We start from the raw sequence: 16,196 nt of genomic DNA, 5'->3' as shown, positions 1-16,196 counted from the left end.
TTACTTTCCCCTTTGAAAGTATTTTTCTCTTGGTTCACGGACACATCCCATATCTCATCCTGTCTAAGAAGAACTCAGCTTTTGCAATTTTTTACTGCCAAAGAAACCTACTAAGCACTGTCTTGGACTTGAGTTGGATTTGGAGTCCTCTAATGTGCTTTGTGGTGTAGTGGTTAAATGCTACGGCTGCTACCCAAAAGGTCAAAAGTTCAAATCCACGAGGCACTCCTTGGAAACTCTATGGGGCAGTTCTACTCTGTCCTGTAGGGTCACTATGAGTTGGAATCGACTCGATGGCAACGGGGTTTTTGGTAATGTGCTTCATAGCAAATCTGCTACTCGTGTTTCTCCCTGTGGAATGTTCTGGTATGCGAGTTTCCTGGTCTTTTGGAGTCTCTACAGCAAGCTTGATGTTATGTGCTAAAAATTATTTCTTGATATACATAAAAATAAATTGCCATAAAATCTGTCAGGAGGGAGTTAAGGCTGCTGGCTTTGGAAACAGTTTTGTAGTTTTACATACAAATTATTTCATTTTCCTCTCTTCTCAATACCAGATACACAAGGCAGGGACAAGAACTGATGACAGGTTCCATATTGCTGGAAAAAGTAAATCAGACCACAATGACATGCCCTTCAGGTGGGACAGACACACATTCCACACACCTGCGCAAACCCTTTATTAAAGCAACAGTGAAAAGTACAAGATGGAGCACATGGTTTTTTTTTTTTGTTTGTTTTTTGGCTGTAATATCAACTTAAATATTAGGCATTTGTTTACATCTTTAAATTATTTTTAAAAAGTGAACACTTTATAGTTCACAGAAGTCATCAGTTTGACATTTCTTCCCAGATAAATGTTTTCATTTTATTTTCCAATTTTAACAAAGGACACCCAGAACTACTGAAATACAGCAAACCAACCATAATAGCAAGTGTCTTCTTTGACCCTAACTTACAGTTAGCAGCTTCTTGGTGTCTGAGAGACACATTTGAAGGCTTTTACTATTAGTCAAATAAAAATAATTTACGCTAGGATATTCTTAGAACTATTTGCTTTCTATGTTCATATTCTCTTGCTTCAGTTTCGACTGTGACATTTTTAGTATTTGCCCCTTTATAAATTCCATCTCTAAAACATCTCAATTAAATACCATCATCACCCTCATATAATATTTTCTTGTGTAACAGATAAACACTTGGTCCTTTGGAAAATACAATAAGCAATTGTGTTGTATTTGATTTTTTTCCCCATCACTGGTTTAATCCAAACCTGGCTAATAATCACTGTGGAAATCCACAAAGCCATCAGGGAAATAAACTTTGTGGTCTACTGAAGGATATTTAAATCAACAGTGAATGTAAAAGTGGTTAATATCTGGAGGATAACAGATGCTCAAAATATGTGTGTGAATATACAATAAGATTTGGTATATAATCAATAAATTAGTTTAAATTAGTATCATGAATAGAAACAGGGTTTATATCTTAAAGGATTGCCAAAAGGATATGTGAAGCTAGGTAAAGGACAGTAGGTGAACTGTGCTGAGAAAAGACAGTATTTGAAAGATAAGCCAAAGGTGCCATTTTCTTACCAAATGAAATACTGAGAAAAATCCCCCTAGCTAACGGGACGGTAGGGACTGCCGTTGAAGAGTTTCAGCAGGGATGCAACATTGTATGTCAATACATGTAATAAAAGGTATCTGATTTGCCTTTCTCAGTGTTTTCCCTAGTGGCTGGGATTGGCGTGTCTATAGTTGAATTGATTTGTGTGGGCTGCACAACATTTAGAGACTTCCTGTCTAGAACATGCAAATCATCTTTGTACCTTACATTTTCTTCGCAGAGTGTGCTAAAGAGCCAGGCAGAGATCCTACATCACCAGTAAATAACAATCCAAGCCATGTGATCAGTCCTTTAAAATAATGTACAAAGCCAGGTAAATTCGGTTTTCCGTAAAGTTGCTTTCTTATTGTCTCACATTTGCCCTTCAAAGGGAAGTTTATTAATGCAAATGTCTACAATTCAAAAGGATAAAGAAGGGAAGGGGGTTCCAGGATCCACGGTGTAGGGTGTCAGGCCTTGAAATTTAGTCTTAGTCTTGAAAAAGGAACGCTCATGAGCATCTGAGACAAACATTACGGATGTAATAACACAGCACAACAATGCTTGCGAAGGATGATAACATTCAGGTATTTTTAGAGATTTCTATATGTTACATACCACATTTGGTTCCTAGAGATTTTAGTCAAGTATTCCCCCACTGCTGTCAAGTCGATTCTGACTCATAGCGACCCTACAGGACACAGGAGAACTGCCCCATAGGGTTTCCAAGGCTATCAATCTTTACGGAAGCAGACTGCCACATCTTTCTTCCGTGGAGCAGCTGGTGAGTTCAAACTGCCAACCTTCTGGCTAGCAGCCAAGCGCTTTAACCACTGTGCCACCAGGGCTCCTTAGTCAAGTATTAGTATTTCTTTTTGCGAAGTATGATATACAAAAAGATGAGAATAGTAGTAGATGTGCCCTAAAGATATGAAAATATAATATATAAAACAAAACCATTATAAATTACATAGATTTTCAGTATAAAATTCTGTATTTTTCCATTTAGAATAAATACCATCCAAGCTTACAGTTAATATAAGTGAATCAAATACACACACATAGCTGAATCATTTTCAGAACTTCAAGAAAGAAAGAAAAAATCTCTAGAGAGATAACTGGGATGACTCAGAAATTAAAATCAAACCAGAAATTGTTTGATTTTAAGAATGACTTCATAGGACCCAAAGGGGATAGATTGGGATTAATTTAGTGTTAAGGTTTTAAAACTATTCAAATAAGTCACACACACATACACACACACACACACACACACACACGCCACAGCCATACTCCTGTGAATTTCTACAAAGCTGAACAGTTCACTGTATCTTTGAAAATTCAGCTGAAAGTCACAATGTCTTCTGCATTTCGTATTCTGCAGGATGGTCTCTCATGTTTTTAAAAGAAGCTACAGGATGGAAAGGAAGAGTGTAGAATTTCTGGAAGGAGAAATCCCCTTTATAAGCCAATCTCCCTTTCAGTTGGCCATTATTGTATCAAAAGCATTTTGATGCCTTAAAAGAGGGAGGACATCTTGAAAATCTCTGTGTGCCCCCTCCTCCCACCCCAGTCTACAGAAATGAAAACCAATCTGGAAACATTCTTTGGTCACATATTTCTGCTCCTGCTTCATAAAAAAGATGCCAGTTTTAGCTTAGTATCGCTCTGTAATCAATGTCTAAACAGAACGAATGCCTACATGCTCTTCTGGGAACTTCGCACATGGGTTTGGGTGGAATGACAACTGAACAAAATCGGGAAAGCACGCACAATATGGCAGAACGAGCCTCAGAAGTCCCTGTTGCTGCTCTGGGCATACAGATCCACAGGGAGATTCTGTTGACCTCCATCCACCACAACTGGAAAACATTTACATTCTGAGAGCTGGGGATAGAACTTTCTGCAGCCCAAACACACGCAGTCCTTGTCCAGAGTCCAAATGGGAATGGTGGATTCTCCTGGTTGCTCCCTGCTGATTTCTTTCTGTGACTATCTGAGACATCTATAACTGATGCCAACAGTTCACTCCCTGTCAAGAAAGGTCTAACCAAACTCCAGGTCTGTCAGATCACCTGTCACACTAAAGAAAAACAAAAACAAAAAACGTTGCTGTTGACTTGACTCCAACTCATAGTGACCCTATAGGACAGAGTAGAACTGCCCCATAGGGTTTCCAAGGAGCAGCTGGTGGATTTGAACTGCCGACATTTTAGTTAGCAGCTGAGCTCTTAACCACTGCACCACCAAGGTAATAGCTGAGCGCAAACCGTTTGCACCACCCAGGGACCTGTCACACCAGTTATCTATAAATAAACCCATTCAGGTCACCTCTAAAGAAAAGCCCAGTCCCCTAAGTTACAGAGCCAGATACATTTGCTGTAACACTTGGACAGCTAACGCATCCAGTCTCCTACCCATTTTTGCTCCCATAAGTGCTTGTCTCATGCAATGGGGGCCATCGTGGGAGATAACAAGCTTTCTAGACCAAAATCAAACCAAACCAGTTGCCGCCAAGTTGACTCATAGCGACCCTACAGGGCACAATGTAACTGCCCCATAGGGTTTCCAAGGAGCGGCTGGTGGATTCGAACTGCTGACCTTTTGGTTAACAGCCAAGCTCTTAACCACTGTGCCACCAGGGCTCCACAAGCTTTCCATAAAACTCTAAATGTTTGAGTTAGGAGGGATCTTGTGGCCCATCAAGTACAACCTGCGGATTTTACAGATGACAAAGATTAATAAAAGTTGTCCAAGATCACTCACCCAGACAGTGACTGAGAGAGGATACACATCTGGGCCTACTTCCTCATTACCAACGTGCCCTATGTAACCTCCATCATCATCTGTCACTTCCTGTGGCCACGGCTCCGAGTACTACTTAAAGGTTTTTATATCTCCTGCTCATGAATGAAAATGATGTCCTCATTTTCACCACCATTAAATCCCCCAAACTGTAGAAGTGGTCCTGATGTGTGTTTTTTTTTTTGGGGGGGTGGGGGGAGGGGTAACCTACAACTTGTTTAAAATGCTATGATTTGTTGAAATGGATATTTTGTTTTAATAAGTAATGCAGCATGAAAATGTTAGGCGGACCCAGACAGGAAGATCTTTAAAAGTGACTGGGAAAAAGAGCAAGGATGACCCATCAGTTTGGTTCCGTGAGAGAGCCAGGCCATTGAAATAGTGCTCAGGGTTCATCTAGTCTGCTCTCCCTCACGGATGAGGAAACTGAGGCCCAAACTCGCCCAAAGCCGGCAGCTGATCACTGCACGGTCGTGTAAGGTATTAAGCCTCTGGATGGGTAGTTTTGTCTTCTATCACATCCCGCTGCCTTGCATATAACTGCTTTCTTCTGGACCTGAATACTAATTCAGTAATTTTGGCATGAAATTTGATGGTACAGTTCTCTACACCATTACTCTAACCCGTCACACTCCCCCCCTTCAAGGACCAACAGGTTGGCTTCGCAGTTCACAAAAGAGGACCTGGTTATACCACTTCACAGATCCTTGTATCTGCTGCCCCAATCAAATGTTTGAGTCTCTCAACGGCATCCGGTTCCTGCAAGTCCTCCTGGGAAGCCACTATTCTATAACTTACAGGAACTCAAATGCCTCTGTCTTTGGAAGCAATAAATTTTCCAGGTAAAGACTCAGTCTTTGCTTGGAGGATGATGTTACTTAAATGTAAACGGCCGTTTTCATGGGTATCTATAACTTTTTACCATAAGCCTCCACACCTCAGTTGAACTCACCAAAAGGCTCCCAGACCTGGACAAGTAAACACATTTTTATTTGGCTATTAAAGTGCTATTTCCTGGACAATTTTTTTTTTTTTTCTCAGTTTCACTATAGCAGCTTCATTAGAAACAAAAAAAGCAACGTATGAAAACAGGCCTGGGAAACAGTAACAAAGAGCCTAGTAACTATTTGGGAACATTACGAATGACTTGTGTCAGCCCTGGTACTGGTGACTGATACCAAAGCCTCTGAGGTAAATGTTCTAGGGCAAACTAAGGACAAAAACGACAAAGATGACTAAACGAGGAAGAGCAATCAAGATGAATATAATAACAACTAATACGAAGGACAGTGAAAGTAATGAAAACTGAGAAGAAAGTGCTACGAACCCATGAACGTGCATTTGCTATTGTAGGAGACTTAGCCTTTGTCAAAGGAAAAGCAATGTGGTATGCATTGGACAGGGCTCTTGGGCTCAGAATATCTTACAAAAGGACATCACCAGCTAAGGAATTTGGCAGAGACTGGTCTGTATGATTTGTGTTACGTGAACAGACATCTTCTGTCGGCATGATCAGTCCTGTACCCTGACGTTTCTCATACCTTCACTACTGGGGCAATTCCAGTCACATAAACTGCACACAGATGTTTCCCCTTTTAAGAGGGCATCACTCCTACCTAGTGGATGAGGGTCTCCTGGTAAGGCTTAGCGGCAAGTGCATACTACCTCTGTTATCACAAGGAGCAGCCCCTGATTTTCTCGATATGCATAGCTTTTCAGAGTTGTGATTAGACATGGCTTTCATAAATAATGCAGGTGTTTTTGTCATGTGTCACCGCTGGCTCTGCAGTTTCCGGGTGAGCTGGTGGCAATACTCTATCCGATGCCTCAACAGGTGTTGGTTCTTCAGACGTTAGCTCTGTGGATGTTATATCTGTGGAAGGTTCTGCAGTTTCCGGGGAATGTTCGGCTGACGGTTCGGTCTCCTCGTCATCTTTGACTTCAAACTGCACGTGCTCTTGGTCGTCCACGTGATCTTTTCTGGATTGTGGGTGGACAGACACCTTGATGGCAATCTGCTGAGGCTGTTCATGTAGGGATGAGGCGTCTGAGTCGGCGGTGGGGGAGTCGCTTCGCTTCAGAGAGTTTGGGATTGTATAAACCTCATCCCTGTCGGGGGCCTCCTGGCCTTCTGGAGTATGCCTCACAAAATTCTGCCCCTGCTCCTCCAGCCCGACCACTTCCATGATTTCCTCCATAATCGTCCTGCAGTTCATAATGAGAGGAGGCAGAGGCACACTCCTGGCCAGCTCTTCGATGTAGCGGGCAAATTCCATGGTTTTGAACTGGGTGACTTTGGCAAGCTCTAAAGTTTTCGCTGAGGTGATGATGGGGATCCGCTTGGCAATCTCGAATGCCTTTTGCAGCTTCTCTGCACCTTCTGTCCTAAAGAACTCGTTAATAGCTTTCTCAGTCTTCTTCAGGTGGCTGCTCATCATGCACAGGCGGGTGATGTTAAGGATCATGACGATGGTGAAGGCCACGAGGCAGACGATCATGTAGTAGACGCCCATGTCTCCAGAGGTAAAGATGACTCTCAGGGTCACTGTGTTGTTCACAGTGCCATAGATGTTAGAAGCCACACACGTGTATTTACCTCGGTCTGAAAAAGACACCTTGGTGATGTTCAGGAGGCCGCTGTCATGCATCTGCCATTTTCCTGTCAGAGGGAGAGGAGAGGATTCAACCAAGGAGATACAATTCCTGCTGTAGTTCCTACAAGCCATCACACATTCCTAGCACCATCTCTGACTACCACACTACTGCTAACAATAACAGTGAACATTTACTTAATGAGCTTACTGTGCCTGACCGTGTCTAAGTGCTTTATGTGTAGTCACTCATTTAATCATCACCACAACTCTGTGGGTAGGAATTAATACCAGTTCCATTTTACAGGGTAAGGAAACTGAGGCGTAATTAGGTTAAACAACCTTCCCAAGGTCACCAGTTTGGAAGTAGTAGAGCTGGAAGATAAACTCATGCTCAAGAGTCTGTACCCCTACTCATCAAACTATACTGCACAATGCACCTCTGGGTGGGTTCGAACCACCAACCTTTCAGTTAGTAGCTGAATGCTTAACCGTTTGCACCACCCAGAGACTCCCCACATCCTAGTAAAAAATAAACAATTTGGAAAATACTGTGTCATCCTTAACTGTAGCATCAGATTTTCGAATGGGCTTATGAGCATGACTCTACTGAATATATGTTCACCAGGGTCAAAATAGTTTACAGCCTCTCAGAATATAAAGTATTTTAGAATTAACTTAAAATCTGAAGTCAATCATTAAATTCTAATTGTTTATCTGGCGTCCTCATATTTGAGATGAAGTTATCCTTGAATGACCTCAGTTAATTAAAACATGACTTACATCATTAATTTTGAGAATCTACAATGAATTGTCTATATTACTGAAAGCTACACGCTAACAATGTGGAGGTTCAGAGGCTGGGTATAAAGCAATGTCAATTTATTTTAGCCTTGTGAGAAGACTGTGGACCCATCAAGTTGAAAATAAGCTAGACACGAAGGAGAATGCACCCTGAAAAACGTGATTCTTCTTCCTCCCTCTCCCCGGAGGCCAGCTTGGATCTAGCATTGCCCTGGGAATGAGGGTTTGAATCTGGTGAAACTGTTTAGTTTGGATTAATTCCTAGTCTGTCTGTCTACCCAAAGGTCAGAGGACCTTTATGAAACATGATTCTAGGTTTAGCTTTGGGTCTTGGGCCTGAGCCTTTCTGAAATCCTATTACCTCCCCAGTCTGTCCCACAGAGAATGAGGGCCCAGATCAGGCTTCTCAGGGATTCTATGGAGCAGGCAGAGAATTCTTCATAAAAGCACTCCAGTCTCCTAAGCCAACTAGAGAAACATCTCTTGATAGGGCAATAAACACGTCAATTCCTTATAAGTAGCTAATTACTGACCTGTAGTTTTACCTGTTTCTACCCCTTCTAACAGTGACTTGTAGTCTAATATTTCCTGAAAACAACATGTTCCTTTTTTTGTTTTTGTTCTGGGATCTCATGTCTCAATGCGCTGTGTAATGAGGCGAGAGAGGGCTGTCTTTACTCCAGTGTCCTCTGCTCCCTGGAGCATGACTGAGGAAGCTAGACGGAGCAAGGAGGTACCTTCTGGGGCCCTACGATGCCTGCCATTTGCTAGATGTGGTGAATTTGGCAGGATTTCTCTCTGGAGATGCTGTCACATTACTTTCTTCTGAACCAACATCTGTGAAGAGTAGTTCCTGGTGTCCCTGAGTAACCCTTTTCTAACAATTCAGCCAGTGTACTTCCCCCAAGAGCACAAAACACTAGTTTGGAAAATGGAGTGAATTTTCAGCCTCTCGTGAATGTGTATACAGACAAACCTGGCATGTGACCTGTGAGATTTTCTCTCATTCAGACGGGGCGTGGGCTAGCCTACCACCCCTCTCATTCCCTGAACATGACATTAGGATACTTCAGCTGCAGATTTATCCTAATACACAGTGACCTGAGGCCGGGGAAATTGCTTTATCAGTTTATTTTCTTATAATTTGTATGCTTCGTAACAGTAGACTGTAGCAAGCACAGAGAAAAAAAAAACAACAAAAAACTAGTTGATAGAAAGGTTATTATGTATGGAAGGTAGCGCGTTCCAGAGAATTTGACTGTACTTGTAGTAGTTTCTCATCTTTACCGTCATTCCCTTATTGGAAAATATAGCAGGAAACAGGGTAGAGAAGGGTAGTGGTAAGGTGGTGAGTTTATCTGCATGGGGAGTGGCTACGATCAATTTATTCACACTCCACCTGCCCCTTTTGTGGAAAAATTATGTGTAAATGCAAGAATATAGTAAGGGCCTGGGTACAGAAGACAAGTAGAAGCAAACAGTAAACCAAGCCAAGCATCTGATGATAATACAAACAGCTTTATCCCTACACCTACATAATAATTTTAGTAAGAACTGTATTCTAATTGGTACAGAAAAATAAAATGCCAAAATACATACGAATTACAACAAACCAATACTTTATTGAATATTTAAAATGTATCTGAACTTGAACTCTAAAGTTATTTTCAGGCATGCTTTGAATTGTCTACTGACTTGTACTTATCCATTCTGGAATCAAGCAGTTCAATTTAGGTAACAATTTAGCCACTTCCGAAGTTTCCTGTCACACGGTTAAAAGGGGCATAGTTTGGGATCAAACACAACCTGATTAGGGGACGTTTGTGACTCATTTAGAGAAACTTGTGAGATGTTCAGCAAATTATTATTTGGGAGCGTATGTTTCTCCTTAGCCCTGGACAGTGTCTTCTTAGACTAACACCTTTTATATACTTCATCTAACAATTCATTTGCTCTTAGAGTTCAGAGCCCAGCCATGTATCTATGAGGTGATTATTTTTATTTAACTCTTGTTGTTGTTAGTTGCTGTTGAGTCCATTCCAACTCATAGCAACCCCATGTGTGCAGAGTAGAACTGTTACAGAAGCTTTTCAAGGCTGTGATCTTTTGGAAGCAGATCACCAGGCCTTTCTTCCAAGGCACATTTGGATGGGTCTGAACTGCCAACCTTTCGGTTAGCAGTCCAGCACTTAACCATTTGTGCCACCCAGGGACTCAATTACTTAACTATAGAACACCACAAATATGCATACATCTACCTATTTTATGATCCTAATACAGTTGAGTAATTACCTATAATCTGAGCTGCAACACCCTAGTTAAATGACTGAGATCATATCTCTCTCTGCCAGCAATATCATCTGTTTCCAATCTAGGACAAGGACACTGACACATCTTTTTAGTTTTCAGTCCCTTTCTAGATTCCTCTTGAAACAAAGATTGCAATTATTACCTCCTCTCAGGTGTGGTATGGTAAAGTGAATATGTAACCTGGATTTAACATTCTGTTACCAGACCACAGAGCAAGTCTTTGGAAGCCAAAACACACGAGCACTTCCAAAACCATAATGTTGGAGGAGCTGAGATTCTGCCCTCAAAGGTTGTATTCCTTGGTATCTCTTTTATTAAAGGCTGATACACTCATTCCTTTCCAGAAACTCAGATTCCAAATATTTCTTCTCAGTCTCAGCTTGACCATTACTGAAAAAACAAAATTTCTTTTTCTGCATGCTCTACTACCACACACAGCCCTGTGAACTATGAAGATGGCACAAGCTCCATGTTGGGGTCTGCCCACATCAGCTTTGGGCCAAGGCTCAGAAGACTCTCCACAGGCCCCACCTGGCCAGGAGAGCTTGAGAACACTGTGCTGCATGCCACCATTCCCCTCAGTCTATAGAGACCTCATCCCATGACTTGTCCTGGAGGGGTCCTGAGTTTAGCTGTCAGAAAGTTAAAGAAATGAAAATACCCACAATGACTGTCACAGGAAACCTTCAGGGCTGCCCAAACACAACAGGTATACAAGGGCTCTTCCTGTGTGTTTTAAACTATAATTGAGTGGGAATATCAAAGTTGTGTGCTGAGTTTTCATTAAGCTGCATCACTTCAGCACTAATGAACACCCAAAATGTCAGCGGCTAATGCCAAGTCAGTTCTCCTACAGGCAATGGTTTTGGAGGCAGAACGTCTGGTTTAACCACTGCGTTAGAAGATCACACGTGAAATATTTACCCAACACTCTCCATGCTCGTCCTCACTTCTTGGGCCTTGTCACCGCTGCCCCCCGTCAATGCCCTTCCTCTCTCTTCCCCTCACCACTCCTTTCCCCCTCCTGTCCTGTAAGGTGGTGCATACCTGAAGGCTTTAGGCTAAAAGACTGACATAAGCAGTCTGAGAAGGGCTGCTGCATTTCTACTGGAGACTAGAGATGATGGCCTGGGAATCTGCCACGGTCTTCCTCAAGAAACCCCAGGCTCAATCATCTCACATGCAAATCTCCCACACATGAACAGGAGCCTTGTGGTGACAATCTCTCCTTTGTGAAGAGAAAAGCTAGCAGATGTCATTTCTTAGCTGCATGTCAATGTACGTGCTATACTGCACAACAAAGCTGACATTTTTTTATCTTGTTCACTCAGTCAATAAATATGATTGAATAAGTTGTCTATGTTCCAGACCTCACGTTAGACTGTGAGAACACAAAAATGAGTAAGACATGATCCCAGACTGCAAAAAACTTCCTGTCCGAAGAGGAAAACTGACTCTAATAGAAGATGACAGTAACCTGTGGCAGATGTGACGGGATGGGATGTGGCAGTGGAGTGTGGAGGAGAGAGCAAGGAGGACTTCTTGGAGATGAGGGCAGAACTAAGCCAGGGCTGGTGTGAACGTGCGGGAGGTGGAAGAGGACTGGGAGTAAAGAGAAAGGCATTTTAAGGCCAGAGAGGGAAGGTGGAAGGGAGGGAGCATATGAGCAAGAGAGAACATGTGTGTGCTGCTGAAGTCTACACACCATGCATAAAACCAGGAAGGCTTGAATGAGTCAGGGCTTGACAGCAGTGGAGGGCCAGATGACAGGAGGGCCTCCAAATACTCAAGAGCTTCACATTGATGCTGTGGGAGAACGGGGCCCCCCACTACTTTGAAACCTCAACTTACATGACAGACTTGCCATGTTTCATTTCTTAGAGGTGCCTCAGGACCTTCCCATGTACTTCCTCTCTGCCTGCCTGGAAAGCTCTCCCCCGCAAAACCTTCTTAACCCGATTAAGACACTACCCTGGCATCTGACCTCACTCCCTGAGAAAGTCTTCTCTGACTCTAGACTGAATCCGTGGAGAAGAACTGAAAGTTCAGAAGTAGTAGATGCAAGTGAACATGAGAATTTAAAAAAATGAGGGCAACGGTTTTCAGAATAGTTTTTCTTCCCAATGATACAGTTCCAGAGCTCTCCTCCCTGCCAACCTTCTCCGGGATGAGCCGTAGCCTTGGTCCCATACCAAGAAGGTGGCTACCTGGTACCACCGTGCTCACCGCGGAGGCAGGGTGCGTGGCACAGCACAAGGTTTCATTTCATTGGACAGTGTCAGGCAGACCAACTAGCAATTAGAGAAGTGGGTCGACAATATCATCTGGTTTCAGGTCAATCTGTAAACATCAAGAAATTCTGTGCTACAGGGTCTCTTGTGACTCCATAAAAACCCATATATAGATCAGAACTACTGCTCATGCAAACACCACCTGACCAAATTACTCCCACACAGAAATAGGTAGCAGCAATAATTCTGGAACTGAAGAACCACAAGGAAAGTAAGGTCAAAGCCTCAAAAATACTGTAATTAGAGCTTTTCTCCAAACACCCTATCTACTGAAATCCTAAATCTTTCCAGCTTTTCCCGAGGATTACAGAGCGTTAAAAATTAACATTATACTCAAACACTAAGCTCTTAGAATTTCCTTCAATTTACTTAGAAGAAAAGAATTTTTTTCACATTCCGTGAATGTGTGCTGATGAACAAACTGATGGTCTGTCCATTTGCCAACGGGCATTAAAAAAAGATTAGAACTGTACCGGAGGAACCCCGAGAACGCGGCCCCCAGACACCCTTTTAACTCAGTACTGAAGTCGCTCCTGAGGTTCACCCTTCAGCCAAAGATTAGACAGGCCCATAAAACAAAACAAGACTAACGGGGCACACCAGCCCAGGGCAAGGACGAGAAGGCGGGGGGGACAGGAAAGCTGGTAATGAGGAACCCAAGGTCAAGAAGGGGAGAGTGCTGACATGTCGCAGGGCTGGCAACCAATGTCACAAAATGATGTCTGTATTAATTGTTTAATGAGAAACTAATTTATTCTGTAAACCTTCATCTAAAGCTCAAAAAAAAAAAGATTTAAAACCCTATTCAAAACCCTATTTTTATACTCTGGGCTCTTAATTTCATATGCCCATGCTTTTCAAAGAAAGTTTACCCTACAAAACAAGTATTTTGTTTTCCTGAAACCAACTTAAATCAAAATTTTCAAGTGGTAAGAATGCCAATAAATGCTTATGCAAACCTAAATGGAATACAGCGTCCACCTGAATGAGTATCACATTGAACAGGCATTCTTCAAACAAGAACAAAATGTGTGTGTCTGTGTCTGTAAATGTGGTGTGTATTTTCCAATATGTGAAATACAGGCTACGGAAAGAAAGGATCCATGCCCTTTTATAAAACACAATTCAAAAAGAAATTTAGCACTGCACAGCTGCACCTGTTATAGGGCTTCTACAGTAGATGACAGCTCTTTGAAGCCACTCAAGGAGTTGGGTTATAAACACCGCACACTGTGAGGGCAAGGGTTCTGGTGCCACATTCCACCCCCTCCCAGGAGACACCTTCTCAGACTACTCTGATGAGCTATTTCCTCCATCCTGGGGAGCAAAGGTGGCCTGGGACAGTGAAGGCTTAGCTCGGCTTTCCTATCAGGAAGGGGGTGGGAGGACTTTGCTCTTCAGATTCTGCAGTTATGCTCTGCTTGAAGGTATTAAATAGTATCTGAAAAGAACCTACTGTCTTTTGATTGCCTAGCAAACAGGAAACATCTGACCCTTCAGCTAATTTGACCTGGTAATCTTAACTTTAAAGAAATTGCCAAGCATCGAATTCCACGCCGGCTAGTAGAAGTCTTTTCTGAGCATAGCTACAGGTGGTCTTCCAAGACAGGACCACTCTACACCTGATTCATATAGATAACTTCCATTTTGGGAATCTCAGCTCTCATCTTTATCTGAAATGGATCCAGAAAGGGTCTTTCCACTGCTAAGGTTGAAGCTATCTGGCCTCGCACTCCACATGTGGAACATAACTCATTAAAAAACACTATAGTCATTGTTTACATTGACCCCTAATACGGCTCAGTTTAGAAAATGAGCCTAAATATCATACATTAGAAGCCCTGGTGGCGCAGTGGTTTAGAGCTCGGCTGCTAACTAAAAGGTTGGCAGTTCAAATCCACCAGGCACTCCTTGGAAACCCTATGGGACAGTTTTACTCTGTCCTATAGGGTCGCTATGAGTCAGAACCAACTAGACAGCACCTAACAACATTATACATTAAACCACTTTTATGGGAAAATACATTATGGGTTCAAACAACTGACTCAGAAATCTACTTTGGGAATGATTGTTTGGTTAGCTGAGGAGTGCTCCTTTGGGTTAGACCACTGTGTCTTGACCTTGGCACTACTGGAATCGTGGGCTGCATAATGCTTTGTAGTGGAGGGCTGTCCTGTGCACTGCAGGATGTGTAGCAGCATCCCTGGCCTCTAGACCTGCTGGATGCCACTAGCACACACTTCCTCCACTCGGGCTGGAACAATCAGAAATGTCTCCAGACTTTGCCAATGTCTCCTGAGGAGAATAGGTTGTGGTTGAAAACCACTGGGGCAGGCAAATTAAAGTTCATTCTGTGCATATGTACTTTGTAATTTCCACATCCCCTGCTTTTTTCAGGGGTAGAAGCATACTGGACATCAACGGGCCTTTTGTACACAAAACTGATGTGCTGAGAAAGGGGAGGCTGCTGACTGAAGAGAGGATTCTAAACTTGCTATTGCAGTCGTCACAACATTATTATGAAATTTCAACTAACACTGAAAAGATATATTCTTTAAATATACATGCATCATTTAAATAATATACAGTGCCGCTATGAGTCAGAATCGACTCGATGGCAATGGGTTTGGTTTTGGTTGTGTGTGTGTATATACACACACACACACACACACATATACACATGTATATACACACACACATACACACAGTGTTTTTACACAAATAATGCGTGCCTTCTACATTTGTTTGCCAACTGAGCCCCCCCACCCCCGCCAGGTATTTCTGTAAGCACTGCTATGCTAATATATTTTTTTTTACAGCAACACGTAAAAAAGAACTTTGGCATAGCAGTGCTTAAGAAAATACCTCAGGGGAGAGGGCTTGGTTGGCAATGTTTGCATAAAAATACGGTATATACTTACTGAGTTTTTAAAAGGTTGAGAAATTGAGATAAAGAGTAAGAAATTAGTATTTCCTTCTTTTATAGACCACACTACATTATATAGGGATTTATGTATTTGGAATCTATAGTTGTGAGGATATAGTTCGATATTAATAACAACAATAATAACCGTTGCCATTCACTGAGAAGTTGGTGTGTTCCTGGTACTATGTTAAGCATTTAATGTACAATACTTTATCCATTGGAGCCCTCGTGGTGCAGTGGTTAAGAGCTAAGGCTGCTAACCAAAAGGTCAGCAGTTCAAATCCAGCAGCTGCTCCTTGGAAACCCTATGGGGCAGCTCTACTCTGTCCTATAGCCTCACCATGAGTCAGAATCGACTCAATGGGTTAACAGGTTACCTTATTCATTGCTCACAACCGCACTTGGTAGTAAAAAAGGATTATCCTCATCTTACGGGCTAGAAATCTGTGGCTCAGAAAAGTTAAGGGGCTTTTGCTTGCTCAAAGACTAGAGTGAGATTCTTTTGAATTTCCAATAAATACATTCATAATTATAGAAATTTTGTTTAATGCCTTTTGATGACTTGATTTTTTAATCTCAAATATTTAATGTACTTGCTCATGGATAGGAAGACTCAACATTGTGAAAATGTCTATTCTACCTAGAATCAGCTACAGATACAATGCACTCCAGATCCAAATTCTAATGGTATTTTTTAATGAGATGGAGAAACAAATCACCAACTTCATATGGAAAAGGAAGAGGCCCTGGATAAGTAAAGCATGACTCAAGAAGAAGAACAAAGTGGGAGGCCTCTCACTACCTGATTTTAGAACCTATTATACCTCCACTGTAGTCAAAACAGTCTGGTACCAGTCCAAC

General features: G+C 42.2%; 1 protein-coding gene across 4 annotated transcripts in view; it reads right to left on the bottom strand.

Moving 5' to 3' along the window:
- Positions 1 to 272: 272 nt before the first annotated feature.
- Positions 273 to 16,196, bottom strand: part of MFAP3L (microfibril associated protein 3 like) — a 51,190-nt gene continuing 35,266 nt past the window's right edge. For all 4 annotated transcript variants that reach the window (XM_023742827.1, XM_023742828.1, XM_023742829.1 and 1 more), the window contains one exon: positions 273 to 7,072. In XM_023742827.1, the coding sequence (XP_023598595.1) occupies positions 6,141 to 7,072 (932 nt within the window). In that variant the 3' untranslated portion in view covers positions 273 to 6,140. The remainder of the gene's footprint in view (positions 7,073 to 16,196) is intronic.

Source organism: Trichechus manatus, unplaced genomic scaffold (genome assembly GCF_000243295.1).
Source record: "Trichechus manatus latirostris isolate Lorelei unplaced genomic scaffold, TriManLat1.0 scaffold00220, whole genome shotgun sequence".
NCBI classification, from domain to species: Eukaryota; Metazoa; Chordata; class Mammalia; order Sirenia; family Trichechidae; genus Trichechus; species Trichechus manatus.
This window is presented reverse-complemented; position numbering and strand designations above follow the sequence as displayed.